This window comes from Amphiura filiformis, chromosome 5, assembly GCF_039555335.1.
Source record: "Amphiura filiformis chromosome 5, Afil_fr2py, whole genome shotgun sequence".
Taxonomy (NCBI): Eukaryota; Metazoa; Echinodermata; class Ophiuroidea; order Amphilepidida; family Amphiuridae; genus Amphiura; species Amphiura filiformis.
The window spans coordinates 42,109,014-42,127,398 of NC_092632.1; the positions used below are offsets into that span (position 1 = coordinate 42,109,014).

General features: G+C 38.2%; 1 protein-coding gene across 2 annotated transcripts in view; it reads right to left on the reverse strand.

Moving 5' to 3' along the window:
- LOC140153150 (nuclear valosin-containing protein-like) overlaps nt 1-18,385 on the reverse strand; it is a 36,595-nt gene that overhangs the window by 15,255 nt on the left and 2,955 nt on the right. For both annotated transcript variants that reach the window (XM_072175798.1, XM_072175799.1), the window contains exons 2-13: nt 17,772-17,911; nt 16,528-16,601; nt 15,643-15,692; nt 14,471-14,576; nt 13,723-13,807; nt 12,259-12,534; nt 10,740-10,896; nt 9,428-9,489; nt 9,011-9,145; nt 7,699-7,800; nt 6,304-6,421; nt 5,289-5,427 (exon numbers count right to left, since the gene is read on the reverse strand). In XM_072175798.1, coding sequence (XP_072031899.1) covers nt 5,289-5,427; nt 6,304-6,421; nt 7,699-7,800; nt 9,011-9,145; nt 9,428-9,489; nt 10,740-10,896; nt 12,259-12,534; nt 13,723-13,807; nt 14,471-14,576; nt 15,643-15,692; nt 16,528-16,601; nt 17,772-17,900 — 1,433 coding nt within the window. In that variant the 5' untranslated portion in view covers nt 17,901-17,911. The remainder of the gene's footprint in view (nt 1-5,288; nt 5,428-6,303; nt 6,422-7,698; nt 7,801-9,010; nt 9,146-9,427; nt 9,490-10,739; nt 10,897-12,258; nt 12,535-13,722; nt 13,808-14,470; nt 14,577-15,642; nt 15,693-16,527; nt 16,602-17,771; nt 17,912-18,385) is intronic.

The following is an 18,385-nucleotide window of genomic DNA, read 5'->3' on the forward strand; positions in this document are numbered from 1 at the left end:
TGCAGCCACTTCTTAATCTACCACAACCTGGAAGGATTTTTTAAACCAAAATCACAACAAAATAGTAGTCCATGCTTATGATGAAGCGCATTGTATTGCCTCATGGGGTAAAACATTCAGACTTGAGTACAAGAGAGTGAGTGAGTTGCAGCCACTTCTTAATCTACCACAACCTGGAAGGATTTTTTAAACCAAAATCACAACAAAATAGTAGTCCATGCTTATGACGAAGTGCATTGCATTGCCTCATGGGGTAAAACATTCAGACCTGAGTACAAGAGAGTGAGTGAATTGCAGCCACTTCTTAATCTACCACAACCTGGAAGGATTTTTTAAACCAAAATCACAACAAAATAGTAGTCCATGCTTATGATGAAGTGCATTGCATTGCCTCATAGGGTAAAACATTCAGACCAGAGTACAAGAGAGTGATTGAATTGCAGCCACTTCTTAATCTACCACAACCTGGAAGGATTTTTTAAACCAAAATCACAACAAAATAGTAGTCCATGCTTATGACGAAGTGCATTGCATTGCCTCATGGGGTAAAACATTCAGACCTGAGTACAAGAGAGTGAGTGAGTTGCAGCCACTTCTTAATCTACCACAACCTGGAAGGATTTTTTAAACCAAAATCACAACAAAATAGTAGTCCATGCTTATGACGAAGTGCATTGCATTGCCTCATGGGGTAAAACATTCAGACCTGAGTACAAGAGAGTGAGTGAGTTGCAGCCACTTCTTTATCGACCACAACCTGGAAGGATTTTTTAAACCAAAATCACAACAAAATAGTAGTCCATGCTTATGACGAAGTGCATTGCATTGCCTCATGGGGTAAAACATTCAGACTTGAGTACAAGAGAGTGAGTGAGTTGCAGCCACTTCTTTATCGACCACAACCTGGAAGGATTTTTTAAACCAAAATCACAACAGAATAGTAGTCCATGCTTATGATGAAGTGCATTGCATTGCCTCATGGGGTAAAACATTCAGACTTGAGTACAAGAGAGTGAGTGAGTTGCAGCCACTTCTTAATCTACCACAACCTGGAAGGATTTTTTAAACCAAAATCACAACAAAATAGTAGTCCATGCTTATGATGAAGTGCATTGCATTGCCTCATGGGGTAAAACATTCAGACCTGAGTACAAGAGAGTGAGTGAATTGCAGCCACTTCTTTATCGACCACAACCTGGAAGGATTTTTCAAACCAAAATCACAACAAAATAGTAGTCCATGCTTATGATGAAGTGCATTGCATTGCCGCATGGGGTAAAACATTCAGACCTGAGTACAAGAGAGTGATTGAATTGCAGCCACTTCTTAATCTACCACAACCTGGAAGGATTTTTTAAACCAAAATCACAACAAAATAGTAGTCCATGCTTATGATGAAGTGCATTGCATTGCCTCATGGGGTAAAACATTCAGACCTGAGTACAAGAGAATGAGTGAATTGCAGCTACTTCTTAATCTACCACAACCTGAAGGATTTTAAACCAAAATCACAACAGAATAGTAGTCCATGCTAATGATGAAGTGCATTGCATTGCCTCGTGGGGTAAAACATTCAGACTTGAGTATAAGAGAGTGAGTGAATTGCAGCCACTTCTTTATCGACCACAACCTGGAAGGATTTTTTAAACCAAAATCACAACAAAATAGTAGTCCATGCTTATGATGAAGCGCATTGTATTGCCTCATGGGGTAAAACATTCAGACTTGAGTACAAGAGAGTGAGTGAGTTGCAGCCACTTCTTAATCTACCACAACCTGGAAGGATTTTTTAAACCAAAATCACAACAAAATAGTACTCCATGCATATGACGAAGTGCATTGCATTGCCTCATGGGGTAAAACATTCAGACTTGAGTACAAGAGAGTGAGTGAGTTGCAGCCACTTCTTAATCTACCACAACCTGGAAGGATTTTTAAACCAAAATCACAACAAAATAGTAGTCCATGCTTATGATGAAGCGCATTATATTGCCTCATGGGGTAAAACATTCAGACTTGAGTACAAGAGAGTGAGTGAGTTGCAGCCACTTCTTAATCTACCACAACCTGGAAGGATTTTTAAACCAAAATCACAACAAAATAGTAGTCCATGCTTATGACGAAGTGCATTGCATTGCCTCATGGGGTAAAACATTCAGACTTGAGTACAAGAGAGTGAGTGAGTTGCAGCCACTTCTTAATCTACCACAACCTGGAAGGATTTTTAAAACCAAAATCAACAACAAAATAGTAGTGCATGCTTATGATGAAGCGCATTGTATTGCCTCATAGGGTAAAACATTCAGACCCGAGTACAAGAGAGTGAGTGAGTTGCAGCTACTTCTTAATCTACCACAACCTGGAAGGATTTTTTAAACCAAAATCACAACAAAATAGTAGTCCATGCATATGATGAAGTGCATTGCATTGCCTCATGGGGTAAAACATTCAGACTTGAGTACAAGAGAGTGAGTGAGTTGCAGCCACTTCTTAATCTACCACAACCTGGAAGGATTTTTAAACCAAAATCACAACAAATAGTAGTCCATGCTTATGATGAAGTGCATTGCATTGCCTCATGGGGTAAAACATTCAGACCTGAGTACAAGAGAGTGAGTGAATTGCAGCCACTTCTTTATCGACCACAACCTGGAAGGATTTTTAAACCAAAATCACAACAAAATAGTACTCCATGCTTATGATGAAGTGCATTGCATTGCCTCATGGGGTAAAACATTCAGACCTGAGTACAAGAGAGTGAGTGAATTGCAGCCACTTCTTTATCGACCACAACCTGGAAGGATTTTTAAACCAAAATCACAACAAAATAGTAGTCCATGCATATGACGAAGTGCATTGCATTGCCTCATGGGGTAAAACATTCAGACCTGAGTACAAGAGAGTGAGTGAATTGCAGCCACTTCTTTATCGACCACAACCTGGAAGGATTTTTAAACCAAAATCACAACAAAATAGTAGTCCATGCTTATGATGAAGTGCATTGCATTGCCTCATAGGGTAAAACATTCAGACCCAGAGTACAAGAGAGTGAGTGAATTGCAGCCACTTCTTAATCGACCACAACCTGGAAGGATTTTTTAAACCAAAATCACAACAAAATAGTAGTCCATGCTTATGATGAAGTGCATTGCATTGCCTCATGGGGTAAAAACATTCAGACCTGAGTACAAGAGAGTGAGTGAATTGCAGCCACTTCTTAATCTACCACAACCTGGAAGGATTTTTTAAACCAAAATCACAACAGAATAGTAGTCCATGCATACGATGAAGTGCATTGCATTGCCTCATGGGGTAAAACATTCAGACCCGAGTACAAGAGAGTGAGTGAGTTGCAGACACTTCTTAATCTACCACAACCTGGAAGGATTTTTAAACCAAAATCACAACAGAATAGTAGTCCATGCATATGACGAAGCGCATTGTATTGCCTCATGGGGTAAAACATTCAGACCCGAGTACAAGAGAGTGAGTGAATTGCAGCCACTTCTTAATCTACCACAACCTGGCAGGATTTTTCACTAAGGATACTGATCCGCCATCTGAATAGCTCACCAAAATAGTAAGTGTATATTTTTCAGATATTCTACAGCCATGTTCACCAGATATTGATGAGTACCAATTATTTTCATACACCCTGTAATTTAGGGTTCAGATTTATAGGATTTGGATCATCACATCCCTAATTTGTACAACTTCAAATTGATTTAGTGTTCAAGGTATACGCCTAGGAATTCCATCCCAAGCCATTATCGACCTAGCCATTCCACCAATACTGCGCTTTTGAAGGTTCAGAATGATAAGCTTCAACCAGTTGACGGCCATCATCCTTTTGGACTGCTCGTCCTTTTGGACTTGAGCGCTGCCTTCGACAATATCGACCACTAAGTCCTACTAAAGAGACTTCAACTTCGCTATGGCATATCTGGCACTGCTGTAAAGTGATTCTTTTCTTACCTCAAGGATCGCTCTTAAACTGTTACCATTGACAACTGCGAATCCAAGCACCATAAGATTATCTGTGGTGTACCTCAGGGATCCGTTATTTATTCTCTACACTGCGTCAAGCAGTGATATCATCTCTCACCACAAGTTGCAGCACATCAAGTACGCGGATGACACTCAAGTTTATGCATGTTTTGAACGGCATGAGAGACTCTGTTATCCATTGTCTGGAAGCCTGCATTAGTGACATCAAAGCATGGGCAGTGAAAAATAGACTTAATGACGACAAGACAGACATATTGCATTTTACTTTGCATTTAGTTGACTCTGAACCACTTCCACCATTAAGATTGGTGATGCATACATCAGTTCAAGCCCAGAGGCTTGCAATCTAGGAGTCACCTTCGATAGCCATCTCAGACTTAAGACTCATGTTAGCAACATATGACGCAGTGGCTGGGCAATTCCACTGAGCATTTAGTCCATGCTTTCATCACCTCACGCTTGGACTGCTGCAATTCATTCCTTACAGGCCTGCCCGACATTGATCTGCAGAAACTACAAAACGCCTCAGCCCGTCTCGTCGCATGCACTAAACGCAGAGAACATATCACCCCATTCTTGTCTCACCGAATCAAATACAAGGTTCTTCTTGTTTTCAAAACTCTCAATGACCATGCTCCTGCTTACTTAGATGAAATGATATGCCACTATATGCACATCCGCACCCTCCGGTCTTCCCCACATAACTCTCTCAGGTTCCCATCGCAGCGTCCACAGACATAATTTTATGACCATAGGGCTTTCGCAGTTTGTGGGCCAGCACTCTGGGACGCTTTGCCATTAGAGATCAGGAATGCTGCTACAACTAATCACTTCAAACGCCATCTGAAAACATTCCTTTTCAAGGATTACTACTGTTGATTGCACCATACTGACTTTGTTTTCATGCTGGTGCATTGTCATGACTTTGTGCTATGTTTTTACCATATTTGTGTTGATTATGATAATGATATTGCTTTTGTTGTTTTTGTATACATATTATATCTGTTCTGCTTTTTAGTAATTACTGAGATTATGTGATCTGTAATGTATTTTATTGTTTATTTTGCTTTTTATTATGTTGCCTGTACAGCGCTCAGTGGCTTGCATGCTTGCAATGGGTGCTTATAAATCTCTCCTTTATTTTATTATATTTTATTCATTATCCAAACTATAGCTATCAAACAATACTTTATCCTAATAATAACCATAAAAACCTAGACAGCCTCAGTACCTCAACGCAACTTTTTGAGCCTACATGTAATACGATTGGCCTTGCTTACCTTTCTCTTGCCTTTTCATCTGGTATTCCCATACATATCTCTCTATCAAACCTTCCCGCTCTCCTCAAAGCTGGGTCTAGAGCATCCACTCTATTGGTGGCTCCTATTACTAAAGCATGGCAGGCACTGCTATTCAAATCTGTCAATGAAAATTAAATATAGTAAGCTTAACCTTCAATGTCAATAGAATTAAGTTTTATTTCCTGTAAAAAGAAATTCAAGCCACGAGGTACTCACACTTGGTTTGGGTAGGGGTGTGCCGCTGAGAATCATAAAGTGGACCCATCAATTTTTCAAAAAAATTTAGACCCATCGATATACCAAACTTCAATATTTTCAGCTAAAATAAACAGAAATTGTCTTAATCTTTAAAACTTTTCCCTCCAAAATTGGGCTATTTTCCAAAGAAAATTGAGAAAATTTTGAAGGAAAAAAAGTGTCCAACCATATACCAAAATTGGCCTAGAAAAAGGGGTACCCATGTTTGCGGCATGTCACCGTATGGTCATTTATACTTAGTATAAACTCCTTCCGATTAAAAAAGAGCAGTGGTACAGTGGTATTTGACTCTAGTGCAAGAGGTCCTGGATTTTGAGTCCTGGAGGCTGACATCATTAATGTTTATCTGCTATTACTGAATTTGAATTGTGTGGAAAATACAGTGGATGACAAAGATCTCAGAGCCAGTTTTCATCACAGTAATGCCTGGCTGGCTGCTCACACACCCTACCCTGGACATAATGGGAGAACAGGGTTACAAAATAAACTTATTTCCAAGTTTATGTGACATGGACACAAACTAGCAGAAGCACACTTTGCTTGATGCTCCTTCAAATCTGCAGTCACAGCATTACGCCCTTTTATGTCCACCAGTACCAAATGATATTGGCATAGTTATGAATTTGTTCCACTGGGTGCCATTAAGAATTCTCAAATCATTGGTCCCTGGTATCCATAAAAATACAGTCTTTTACAATTAAATCCATAAATTATGAGTCTGTCACCATTTTCTTACCATCCATACAAGATAACAGCTGTGCTACTATTCTCCTTTCCATTTCTCTCTGAGCTGTTTCTCTTTTTGGTGTTATAGCATCAATCTCATCGATGAAGAGTATGCAAGGAGCAAGAGCCTGAAACAAGAATAAGGCAATGTTTTGTTCACAAAAAGTTGGTTATCACCAATAACTGATGCCATACTTTTGTGACATAATTTCAGAATCCATGTCTTGAAATAAGCCAAAATCTCCAGGGGCCATTTTGGCCAGTCCTAGGAAATTCAGAATAGTGACAGAATATGGTGCCTTAGCCAATCTACCAAATATGGTGAATGCATTGTGGAAATAAAATATCCTGTCATCAAAACCAGATCAAGATGAACGTGATTAAGTGTAATGGATCATTAAAAAAAGATGTTCAACTGACAATAACATTATAGTAATACTCCATTATACATCAGATGCTACAGAGTTTACACAAAAACCCAATTTATTTGACATCTCATTGCTTCCTAAACTGCATTTTTTAGGAATTTTGGCATAAATTTTAGAAACACTCAGAATCTCGATTTCTCAATGGCGCTCAGCGGTGTGTGTTGTATATAATTTCAACAGTAAAAGATGATGTTCCTCTTTGTTAAAATGTGAATGATGATGATGTAACCCCCTGGGCCTCATTGAAGAACAAAGGATACCTTTAAACATCCTCAGAAGAGCTTCACCCTATATTCTACCTGCACAGAGAGCCATCATCTACAAGGCCATGATACGATCAAAAATGGAATATGCCAGCAGTGCTTGGACTGGTGCAACTCCCACCTCACTAGCTCAGCTTGACTCCATCCAAAAGGGAGCTAAGCGTGTCATTGGTCTGCCAACAAATGAGTATGAAGATCATCGTATTCAGCCATTGAGCCACCGTGAGGGCAGTTGGAGCAGCCACCCTCTTCCATCAGATGTTTTACAAGGAGGCCCCTGAGTTGTTATGCCAGCTGATGCCAGACATCCATGTCCATGACCCCAGGTTGCGACGGTCTGTGAGATCCCATGACCTAGCAGTGGAAGTCCCAAGATCAAACCTTGTCAGCCATGAAAGATCATTTCTACCATCTACAGCCCAATTATGGAATTCTCTACCTGCCCAAATTCCAGCCATTAGATCGAGGGCCAGCTTTAGCAGGGAGGTTAATCGCTTTCTGGGTGCATCCTCGTCAGCAGCTTCTAAATGATTTATTTGTCTCTGCTGTTAATGCCCAGTTATGCCATGTAAAAAAAAAAAAAAAAAAAAAAAAGTAACCCAGGCAAAAGAAGAAATAAAATAAACAAACAAATAGTTGTTTCTAAGTCTGATGATAGTTGTTTCTTGTTTTTGAAGTAAAGAAGCTTAAAGAATAAGATTACATTACACATACCAATGCTTGCTCAAAAACATCTCTGATATTCCCCTCTGATTCTCCAGACACTCCTGACACAATCTCAGTAGCCGCAATTTTTATGAAAGGTAGATCCAACTCCTGAAATTACAAGAATGTACATCATCCACACAAAATGGCATATATACACTAAGCCAAAAAAGAAACTTACAATTTTCACAAGGTCATATCTTAAAATCCTCTCCATAAAAATGAACAAAAATTGCACACAGGATTACTTCAATACTCTACTCTAAACACTGGTCAGTAACCAAACAGTTGTCCAACTGACACAACAGCAAAATGCACTGACATGCAACACCTTCCTGGACCACATTCACAGCGCAACAGATTTCTTTGGCTGGGTTCCAATTATTTCGCCTGTACATGAACAAAAATTACACACAGGATTACTTTAATACTCTACTCTAAACACATGTCAGTAACCAAGCAGTTGTCCAACTGACACAACAGTAAAATGCACTGACACGGAACAGCTTCCGGGATCAAATTCACAGGCGAATAATTGGAACCCAGCCAAAGAAATCTGTTGCGCTGTGAATGTGGTCCAGGAAGGTGTTGCATACTTAGTGAAATGTGTTTAGAGTAGAGTATTGAGGCAATCCTGTGTGTAATTTTGGTTAATTTTGATAGACAGGATTTTAAGATATGACCTTGTGAATAATTATAAGTTTCTTTTTTGGCTTAGTGTAGTATGCCGTACAATATTTGTGGTTCAATGAATAGAGCTATAGAGGGGAAACAAAAGAATCAAACATGTCAGCTGTACTAGTATTCAGTATGCCCTATAAATCACCTGTACTGTTGCATGATCTAGACACATGTTTTGTTGCTTAATGTCGCTTGCTGCAATATAGCCTACTTTGTAAAACTAGATCAAAACATGTATACCCTCTATAAATGTATTTTTTCTTGAGTCAAACAAAGGCAATACACTCTCTAGACTATTCTATTTCCAGCAACAGCATGTATGTTAGTAACTTCAACAGTAAACAGCAAATACAACCTAAGTTCATGCTACAAGTTTTTAACAGTAGATGTCGACTGCTCCATGTCAGAAATGGGTAAGTGCACATTTGGCAATTTACACACAGTATATTGTACTCATCTACACATGGCAGCTACACATGGCAGCTATTGTACTTACCCACTTCTGGCACTGAGCAGTCAATATGCACATCACAAGCCATCTTCCATAACATGGCAATTAAATTTTAATGGACATTACAGAATTATTTTCAAAAGGTATCTTTAGTACACACCAACCAAAATTTATTTGACACATGCTTACCCCAGCTATGGCATGAGCCAGCAGTGTTTTACCACATCCTGGTGGCCCATGTAGTAGCACTCCCCTGGGTGGGGTGACTCCTAGTTGCTGGTACACCTCCGGGTGACGCATGTGGACTAACAGCTTGCACACCTCCTAAAGTTAACAAAATCATATTGTGATATGTTTGGGTTTTTGTTTCCACGAGACATAGATAATTACATAACACTTACTTTTTTTTTATAAAACTTTCTAATGCCTGGTACATGTACAAGTTATATGACAATACAGAAACAAGGTTTGCATTGCAGCCAAGATTGTAAAGATTAAGAACCCTGATGCAGATATATGATGCAATAATTAATTTTGTCAATGCTCTCAGGAAAGTTTTGCAGAATTTATACAAATTTGGTATCATCTTTGTCAACGACAACTTACATGTAGACTATCATCATTTCCACCTACGTCAGCAAAGGTTGCATTTGGCAAAGTTGGCTCCACTGAAAAAAAAACCAGAAATCAAGTTAGTTTGTATAAATGCACATGCACATCACTGATGTCACATCACAATACCACCCTTGAGCATTAACATGAGACTATGACACTCCAACATGCGACATGCGTAGGTCTACAGAAGAATTGAAGTCTACATAGAAGTGATGATACCACTGAGGTTGTAACCAATGGTAGTGAAGATGTAATAACCACAGACTACCAGATGAATCACAATCAGTCAAAAGTCTCAGCATCACCCGATAATGAGGGCCGATCATTCCATGAAGTGCGACAGACGAAACTGCTACGCACATACTGCATATTTTTACGGTCTTTAAGACACGCAATACTCTGATCGCATATACACGAAGGTACACAATGCTGGCATGATTGTTAGATACGCATGATCAACCCTCATGAATATGCAAGAATTCACAGCATACAAAGCATGGGTAATAACATCTAGATCTCTGATTTAACCAAGGAGATTATACCTACCTTGAGTCTGACTCACAAATCCCTATGTGTAACGCTATGGTATATCCACCATCTTGGTTTGTAATGGATTGAGACCAAAATAGTGTACAACCAGCACTTATCGGCACATGCGTAACACTTATAATGAAAGACAAAGATAAGAAGACTAGTTTGCGTCTGACGTCACTGTCAATCAAATTCTCTACGATCCTTGATTGGCTAATAGCGCGTATAAGGAAGGTCGATTCATCTGGCTGGTGCCGATCGGAGAAAAGGAATAGCAGTGAATGGCGAAAAATACGTACTCTTACAAGGCAAAAAGCAACTTTTCTAGGCATTGTGGACATGGTGCATTCACCAAAAAAAGTTTCCTACTATTAAGACCTAACTTTTGAGATGGTTTGTATGTTAAAATGTGCAAAAATTAACAATAAGGCGCCCGGTGTTACCGCCGTGTTCAGCAACTCATATCATCACGACACTTGTAAACAAACCATGCTCGGAGTATGATTGACAGATGACGTCAGACGCAAACTAGTCTTTTTATCTTTGTCTATCATTATAGTGTGCATCAAAAAAAAAAAAAACCACACACTTTAAAATAGAAATTAACTGGACAAATGGCGAAATAATCCGGATGTACACTATTTTGCCCTCCAGAAGTGACATGCAAACACACGATGGAGTCGGTACTCTATGGGTCTTATGTCTTTGGATTTAACTTCATTTCAATCACTTACACAACCATGGCAAAAAAGTGAGCAAAATTCCATTTTACCTCTTTTTCGCTTCCTCTGGCCTGATTTTAGTCCTGTTACTTTGCCTGTACTCTTAGACCCATCTCCTTCTAATATCTTATCTTCTATGATTTGGTCAACTGTTTTCCTTCTTTTTGACTTCTTCTTTGTGCTAGGAGTCTCCTCTATGTCAGATTTCTGAAAGAAAAAAGGAGTAGAATCTTCAGGGTATTTGGTTATTTTATGTTAAGGCCAATGAAATTTGATTCTTTGTTTCCTGTTTCACACCAGCACAAACTTCTTTTTGCCAAATTGTTTTAAAACAAAATTTTCTCAAATTTTCAAAAGAATATATCAGCTATTAACCACTCAAATTGGCAGATCTGTCTTTTTGATGATTTAACATATTTTCTTAGCAGTGAGGCCGGGTGAGGGTAAAGTATGTTGTTAATAGTAAAAAAAATCACTCCTTCACCATATTTCTCATGCTCCCAGAATGATAATTGTGCACAACTTTCAAATAGTTTAATTCAATTGTCACAAGGTGCTTATAAAGATGTTTTATGCAGTAATCGAGGTATTGCCCTATGCCAGTGATGTGTGTAATAATGAAAGGATGACAAATAATGAATAATGAAATAGTAACCTCTTCCCTTATCCTTATCCAAATGTAGGAAACAGGAAACAATGACATAACTTTCAGCCCAATGTACTGGAGAATGTTCAAGGATATACTATAATATTTTGCAGATTTCCTTTTACAAATTAAGTATGTTCCACATTCACAGTTCCTATGCACACGCTTGATGTCGCGCACATATACGTGATGATTTATGCATAAAGGAACCTTGCAAGAGATTATAATCATATCCATTCTAGTTTCTTCTTCTTTGACGAGGACATAAGTGCATAATGAAAAAGCAAAGATTGAGCAAGTCTAGAAAGTAAGTGTCAGCCAAATTTTAAAGGTGTGTGAACAGATTAATAGCCTCATCTTCCCATAGCTCCATCTAAATTGAGATTTTGGCATCTGAAGGAACCTCTTATTTTTCTCATAACTCCAGTAACATTTTAGCCCTCAGATGTGTTTCCTTGAAACCAGTGGCATACAGTCCAAACTCTCTTATCCGGCCATGATGGGACCAAGCAATGTCCGGATAAGTGAAAAATCCGGATAAGTGAATTATATGTAATTCTGCATTGACTGTCCTAAGTACTGAAATGGGGACAACAAAAGATTGTTTAAACATGGTATAATAACACTAAAACTGTGGCTTTGAAGTGCTTTTTTGCAACATACCTGTCATTCTAAGCATTCAGAGCATGGAATTACCTGTGGTTAATCGTCAAAAACATATTTCCCTGTGAAGATTTCTCATCCGGATAACAGAGAGATCCATATAAAAGAGGTCCGGATAAGAGAGGTTGGACTGTACTATAATAGCCCATGTGGAAAATCATGTGGGGAGAGTTTGTAAACACTGTCAATCATGGATATAACCAAATATGTTTGTCTAACATAGCAATGTAAAACATTGTTCAACAAATAAAGTAACTAACCTGTTTGCCGGATGCAGATGAATTTGTCACCAGTGACTGTTCTCTAAGCTTCCTTGCTGCAGCCTCCTCGACATCGCTAGTAATCTCCATGGTGATGTTACCAAGCTGCAGACTCTCATTGTCAGAATCCTCATTCTTCTTGGGTGAGCCAGGATAGCTGGCTGATCTGCTGGCTTTTGATAATGGCTGACCTGGAGAGCTTGCAGGTGTATTTGTCATGGACCCTGGGGTTTTCATGTACAAGTTACTCAGCATATTGTTAGCCATGTTTGTATCCTGCAAAAAAAATTTTTACCCATTTCATGTTTTATAAGAAAATTCATTGAGAAACCTGCTTCACTTTTGTTTGCAACTGAATGTCATTTTTTTCTACATTGTGGAAGGAAAAAGGAAAAACATTGCCTATAAGTCTCAAGAAATACCAATGTTGTTATTGCTGTTACTACAGAAATGTGACAGATTCACCTTCAAATGGATAAAAGCAGGCCACATTTTCCAAAACAAAAATCTCCCACAAAAAGATAATAATAAGATATAATCAAAATAGGTAGCACTTACAACAGAATATCACAGATGAGATCTATGGATACAATTGTTTTTGGTTTTGTCAAGAAGGATGATACTGTGTAAAGTCTGTGTTCAGGATATTTACCAAAAAAAATATCAGGCAGCTATAGTGATGCCAGCATTATTAAGGGACAAATGTCTCTGGCACAAGTTCAATCTTACATACATAAGGACTTACAATTATCTACTCCAGTGATAAAGCTGTCAAAGTATTAGGGCTCATATTGAAATACCCTACCACGTTTTCACACAGAAAGAAGGCAGGATTCCCTCGCTAAGCTGCGCCTCAGGAAAGCTCGGTCATAAAACGGATGGATTATATGCATCAGTGATACACCCTGCCCAGGATTTTAACAAAAGAAGGCTAGCACAGGAAAGCTGCAGGATGGCGCACACCTTTCTGTGTAAGGGAATTTCAATATGAGCCCTTAAAGTTTCTGAAGCCACTGTTTTCATACAGCTCAGCAAAAATACAATTCAAGATTTGCAATTTCACAAAGTCTTTGCAGGGTCAGAATTTTGGCGTGAATCAGAGAATCGATTCTCGCAAAGATTCTCGTAAACAGATTTGCGTGAACCAAAGTTGATTCCCGCAAACGTTTGTAGTTCACACAGAAGTTGATTTGCGAGAATCAAATGATTCCCGCAAATTTATTCTGCAACAATCAAGATTGATTCTCGCACTGTGAAACAAAATTCTGACCCTGCTTTAAAAATTGGCAGACTTATTCATATTTTGAAATTTAATAAGTTAAAGGCTCAGTCACACATCATTGGCCCAGATTGAACTGGAATGGTCCATGTGCTGGATCTAGCCCATGGACATGGACTGTATGTACAATATGTTGTGCATGTCTGGTTTGTGGAATTATAGCTAAAAAGGATAATAAGTTTTACCTTTACTTCAACATAATCTGGATTGTCAGAAGAGAAGCTATCTTCGTCAGAATCAAAGCTGTCAGAACTAAAATCTTCAACATTACTGCAAAATGAGACAAGATGAAGAGCATAACAAATCAAATTTCTGGATATAAAGAATGGCAGTGCCATAGGAACATTGAAGTATCCCCCATATCCCCTAGTAAAAACACAAATTCAACCAAAATCCCACTTTATTTGGACAAAAATACAAAATTTTAGGGAAAGTTTCTAATCCCTGCAGATTTTACTTTGTGTCTTCCTCATAAATACAATTCCTGGTGCCGCCATTGTATGTCATGGTCCTAAATGTTCTTCAATAAGTATATTGTTGGACATGAAAGAGGTTTTCAATGGGTAAATCATACTATGCTTCTTATTTCCTACTTCAGTTCTGATAAAGTCAAGAGCAACTTTTGATGTACAGGTGATAGCTTGACAAATTTCCCAGTCCAACATTATATATGTACTTCTTGAAGTTATCTTGTTTATTATTGATGAGTCTGAGATGCAGTGACTGTGATTTATTAATTGACATAAGTAAGCAGGTAAAATCTACTCTACAAGGGTGAAAATAAGAGAGCTTGAACTAGGGGCCACTTTGGCAAAATAAGTGGTCCCTGGTTCACCAAGATTTGGAGTGAACTAGGGGCCACTAATATGACATATCACAGTCTCTCTTGAAAAAAACTTGTTTACAAAAATAATTCCTGTCTGTCATACTTACTATTTATTTCTTTTTCTTTTCTTAGCCAGGTGTTTTCTTTCTATTGTTTGCAAATCTCTGTCTGACTTCTTCTGCTGCTGTTTGTCTGTGCTGTACCAGTCACAAACTGAAAAACAAAATAGAATGCAAGTCACTTAAGGGGGTACTACACCCCTGGCCAATTTTGTGCCTAATTTTGCATTTTTCTCAAAAATTAAAGCGCATTGGTGACAAGTAATATATGTTTATTATAGGGGCAAGGACTACAACTACTGCACTGAAAATTCAGCACCTCAAAGCAAGTAGTTATTGGTTTATTGATCAAATATTGGTTTTCCCTCATTTTTGACTGTAACTCTACAACTGTTGTCTGTGTTGAAATAAAATGTCCAGTGCAGTAGCTGTAGTCCTTGCCCCTATAATATACATATCTTACTTGTCACCAATGCGCTATAATTTTTGAGAAAAATGCAAAAATAGGCACACAATTGGCCAGGGGTGTAGTACCCCCTTAATAGAATACAGAAGGAAGGAGGCAGAGACAGTGATATGAAGGAAAGATAAGAGTGAGAGAAAGAGAGAGTCAATAATGGTGAGAGAATGACATGTATAGTAAGAGCATGAGACACTTGCAGCAAGGGCAGTTAAGAGAGAGAGAGAGTCAGTGCTGTACGGTGCAAAAACTGATTGAGGAGCCAATGGCTCTTAACTTTATCAATTTAGGCGCCCAAATTTTGCTCCCAAGTAAAAAAAACAATTTTAAGTTTTTTTAGGCTTACTTCCATTTCCAGTTCCGGGTTCTACTAGGTTCATTAAAAGTATCAACTGCTGTTGGATTCCCTGATTTAATTGTTTCATCGTCATCCTTCTTGTTTCCCAAAAGCTCCATCAAATTCAAAGGTTTTTTTTGATTTTGACGCCATCTTGAGTGCTTAAAAACAATCAAAACTTTTGACCAGACCTATCCTATATTATCATCCATATGTACATGTTTTGCATTTGCTGGCGATTAAAAGCTTCAACAGTTGGTCGCCATTGGCGCCATGGATTGAAGGTTTAGTCGCATCAGAAAAAATCTAGTCGCCAATGCACCTAAAATGGTCGCACCGTACAGCACTGGGGGGAGTGAGATAACTACAGTACAGTTTATGAGTTTCAAGAGGCAAAACCATCTTCCTACTCTCTCATCTTACCTTTTTGAACTGACTTCCTGAAAGCATTCCTTTTTCTTCTGGCATAGTCTCTGAATAAGCAAAGAAAAAACATGCAATGATTTCTATTATTCTAAGAATCTTAATCAAAGTTTTAGCTCATGTAGCGAATTGCACAAGATTTCTATCATATCAAATATGTTTAATTATAGATCGATACTCCAGATAAATAGCTTTGTTAAGTCTAGAGGCTATTATTTAAAGGCAAACCAATAATTGGTGTAAAAATGTCAGTATAAAATGTTCTTTGCCAACATTACCTAATTGTATGAACAATCTCACCCATAACTAATTTTCCCACCCAGATAAAACAATCATTGCACTTTTATGCGAATAATACACAGCTCCTGTCATAAGCCATACAGTAAAGCATGTATGTAAAGACATGGACAGCCATGTTGGCTTTTGTATTCAATAATGAGAACTTTATGGTAGTATTTGTTAAAAGGGCATTTTGTGATCCACAGCATCATCCCACCACTTCTCTCTCAAAAAGTTGAGATTTCTATACCTTTGGAAACATCTGGCTACATAATGTTTATGTACACAAAAATGTTTGCAGACTAATTTGTTTTGCAAAAATATTGTGAAATTTGAATTATGTTCTAGTACACCAGAACAAAATTACAACACATTGTCGGAGGGCAGTGTAATACACATAATCATGCATAACTCACAAACGCAAAATCAAAATCGACTGAAATTTTGGGAATAAGCTTTTTTTGTGAATATCTACTGAAAAATGTCATGAAAAGAGGATGCTAGGATCATGAAATACTCCTTTAATAGGGAATTATAATTTAAACTAACCACAAGCAACAAAGGGAATTACAATTTTACTTGGGTGAGTTTATACTTATACTGTACCTGTATTGTAATTGAAGGTTATCCGCCACTGATTCTGCATCTATGAACTGATCGTTAGGCAAATCTTTAAGATACTGAAAATAAAATTGTGTTTGATTTACAAATATAATTAATACATGTATTCAAGTTTTCAAATATTAACAACATTAGACACATTCTCCTTGATCACGTCACACGTCACATGCAGTACATAAATCCACATGTGGGCAATTTGTATTTACTTTCCTACTGACGATTTGCAAATTAGGGACTAATAATCATTTCCATACTGATGTATATATTACAAAGAACACTTCTCAGAAGAACAAAAGCCATCACAAGATTTTAGATAAAATGCTTTGCTGACCCATATACAAACTCAAATACTGAACCATGGAGCAAACAATTAAAAGAAGGCACCTAAACTAAAACTGGTAGGCCACCTGTACAGACTCCCAGAAGAAACACCACCACGCCAAAACCTAGCTGATTCCCCGGAAAACTAGACACCCTGTTGGGTGACCAAAACCAATGTGGGTGGAGCTAATGTAAAAAGAAGTAAACACACCACAGACTCTGACACACACCAAAGACAGAACAGCCTGGAGAGCAGTAGTAGTGTGCACAATGGCAATTTTATCGGAAAGCATCTCATTATTCATTATTCTCAGATGAAATTCAATTATTGGACCATTTTCAGATAACATACTGTACAGCTAGAGTATAGTCATAAGTTAAGACTATGTAATAATTTTATGTATTTAATTATCTTTATTTGGTCAAAACTATCTAGACAGTCATTTGGAACCATGAGCCATCATGCACATCAGGGTCTTAGCTAGAAATTGAGAGTTGCCTGTCATTTGAATAAAATTGCCTGTCCTAATTTGACCTTTAAAACATTTACCAGATGTCTATAGCCCATTGGGGGTTCAAAGAGTTCAAATATGTATTGATATGGCCTTGTTTTACAAATTGGGTCTACTAAAAAGGTCAATTAGCTTATCAAAACATACAATTTATAATATAGCATCTGTCAAAGGCATTAATTTTGCCCGTCCCAGGAGCAAACTCTCTGTCTAAAATGATGGCCAGACGGGTGGCTACCTAAGACCCTGATGCACATTTGTACAGAGCATTATACATGTACATGAAAATATGTAGGCCCTAATTGAAAAGTTCCTTCTTCATGATGTACTTGTTCACAAACATCACGGGAAATCAATAGGAACCTGAAAATCAATAGCCAACTGCTAAAAACTTACCTCCTCAACTCTCCTAGCAAGTTGCCTATCCCCAAAGTATGGGGTCCTGTTGCCATTTCCAACACCAGATTGGCGCCGGCTTTGCCCAGGTGTACCTCCGCTACTTTTCCCAGGTGGCTTTGGTTTCATATTGGTTTTGTCTTTGGAACCAAACACAATACATATTTACATAGAAATTTCAATTTTTTTCAAGAACAGGTCGGTCAAGGAAACCTAAACTGGTCCCAAAAAGTAACTTACCAGGTAAGAAATTGTCTGTCAAGTTCAAACGACAAATCGATTATACTGAATAGCATATGAGTGTAAGCGGTGTACATTTTCGCGGAGTTTGACACCTCATTTGTCGCAAACAGATCAAAACTTTTGAAGTTATGCTCATTTGAACAAGCCTACTATCAAATTTGAAAGTTGCGGTCCGCCCCTTTGATCATTCTTCATCCTCACAAGAAACAATAGGAAAGTTAGTCATGCAAAGAAGAAGAGGAGAGCACTGATTACACCTGTATACTGCCAACCATCTCAAGTGGTATGAGTGCAACTTTCATTCCAGTGGATAGGTTAGGTTAAATAAGCATAACTTCAAAAATACTCATCCGCTTGCAACAAATGAGGTG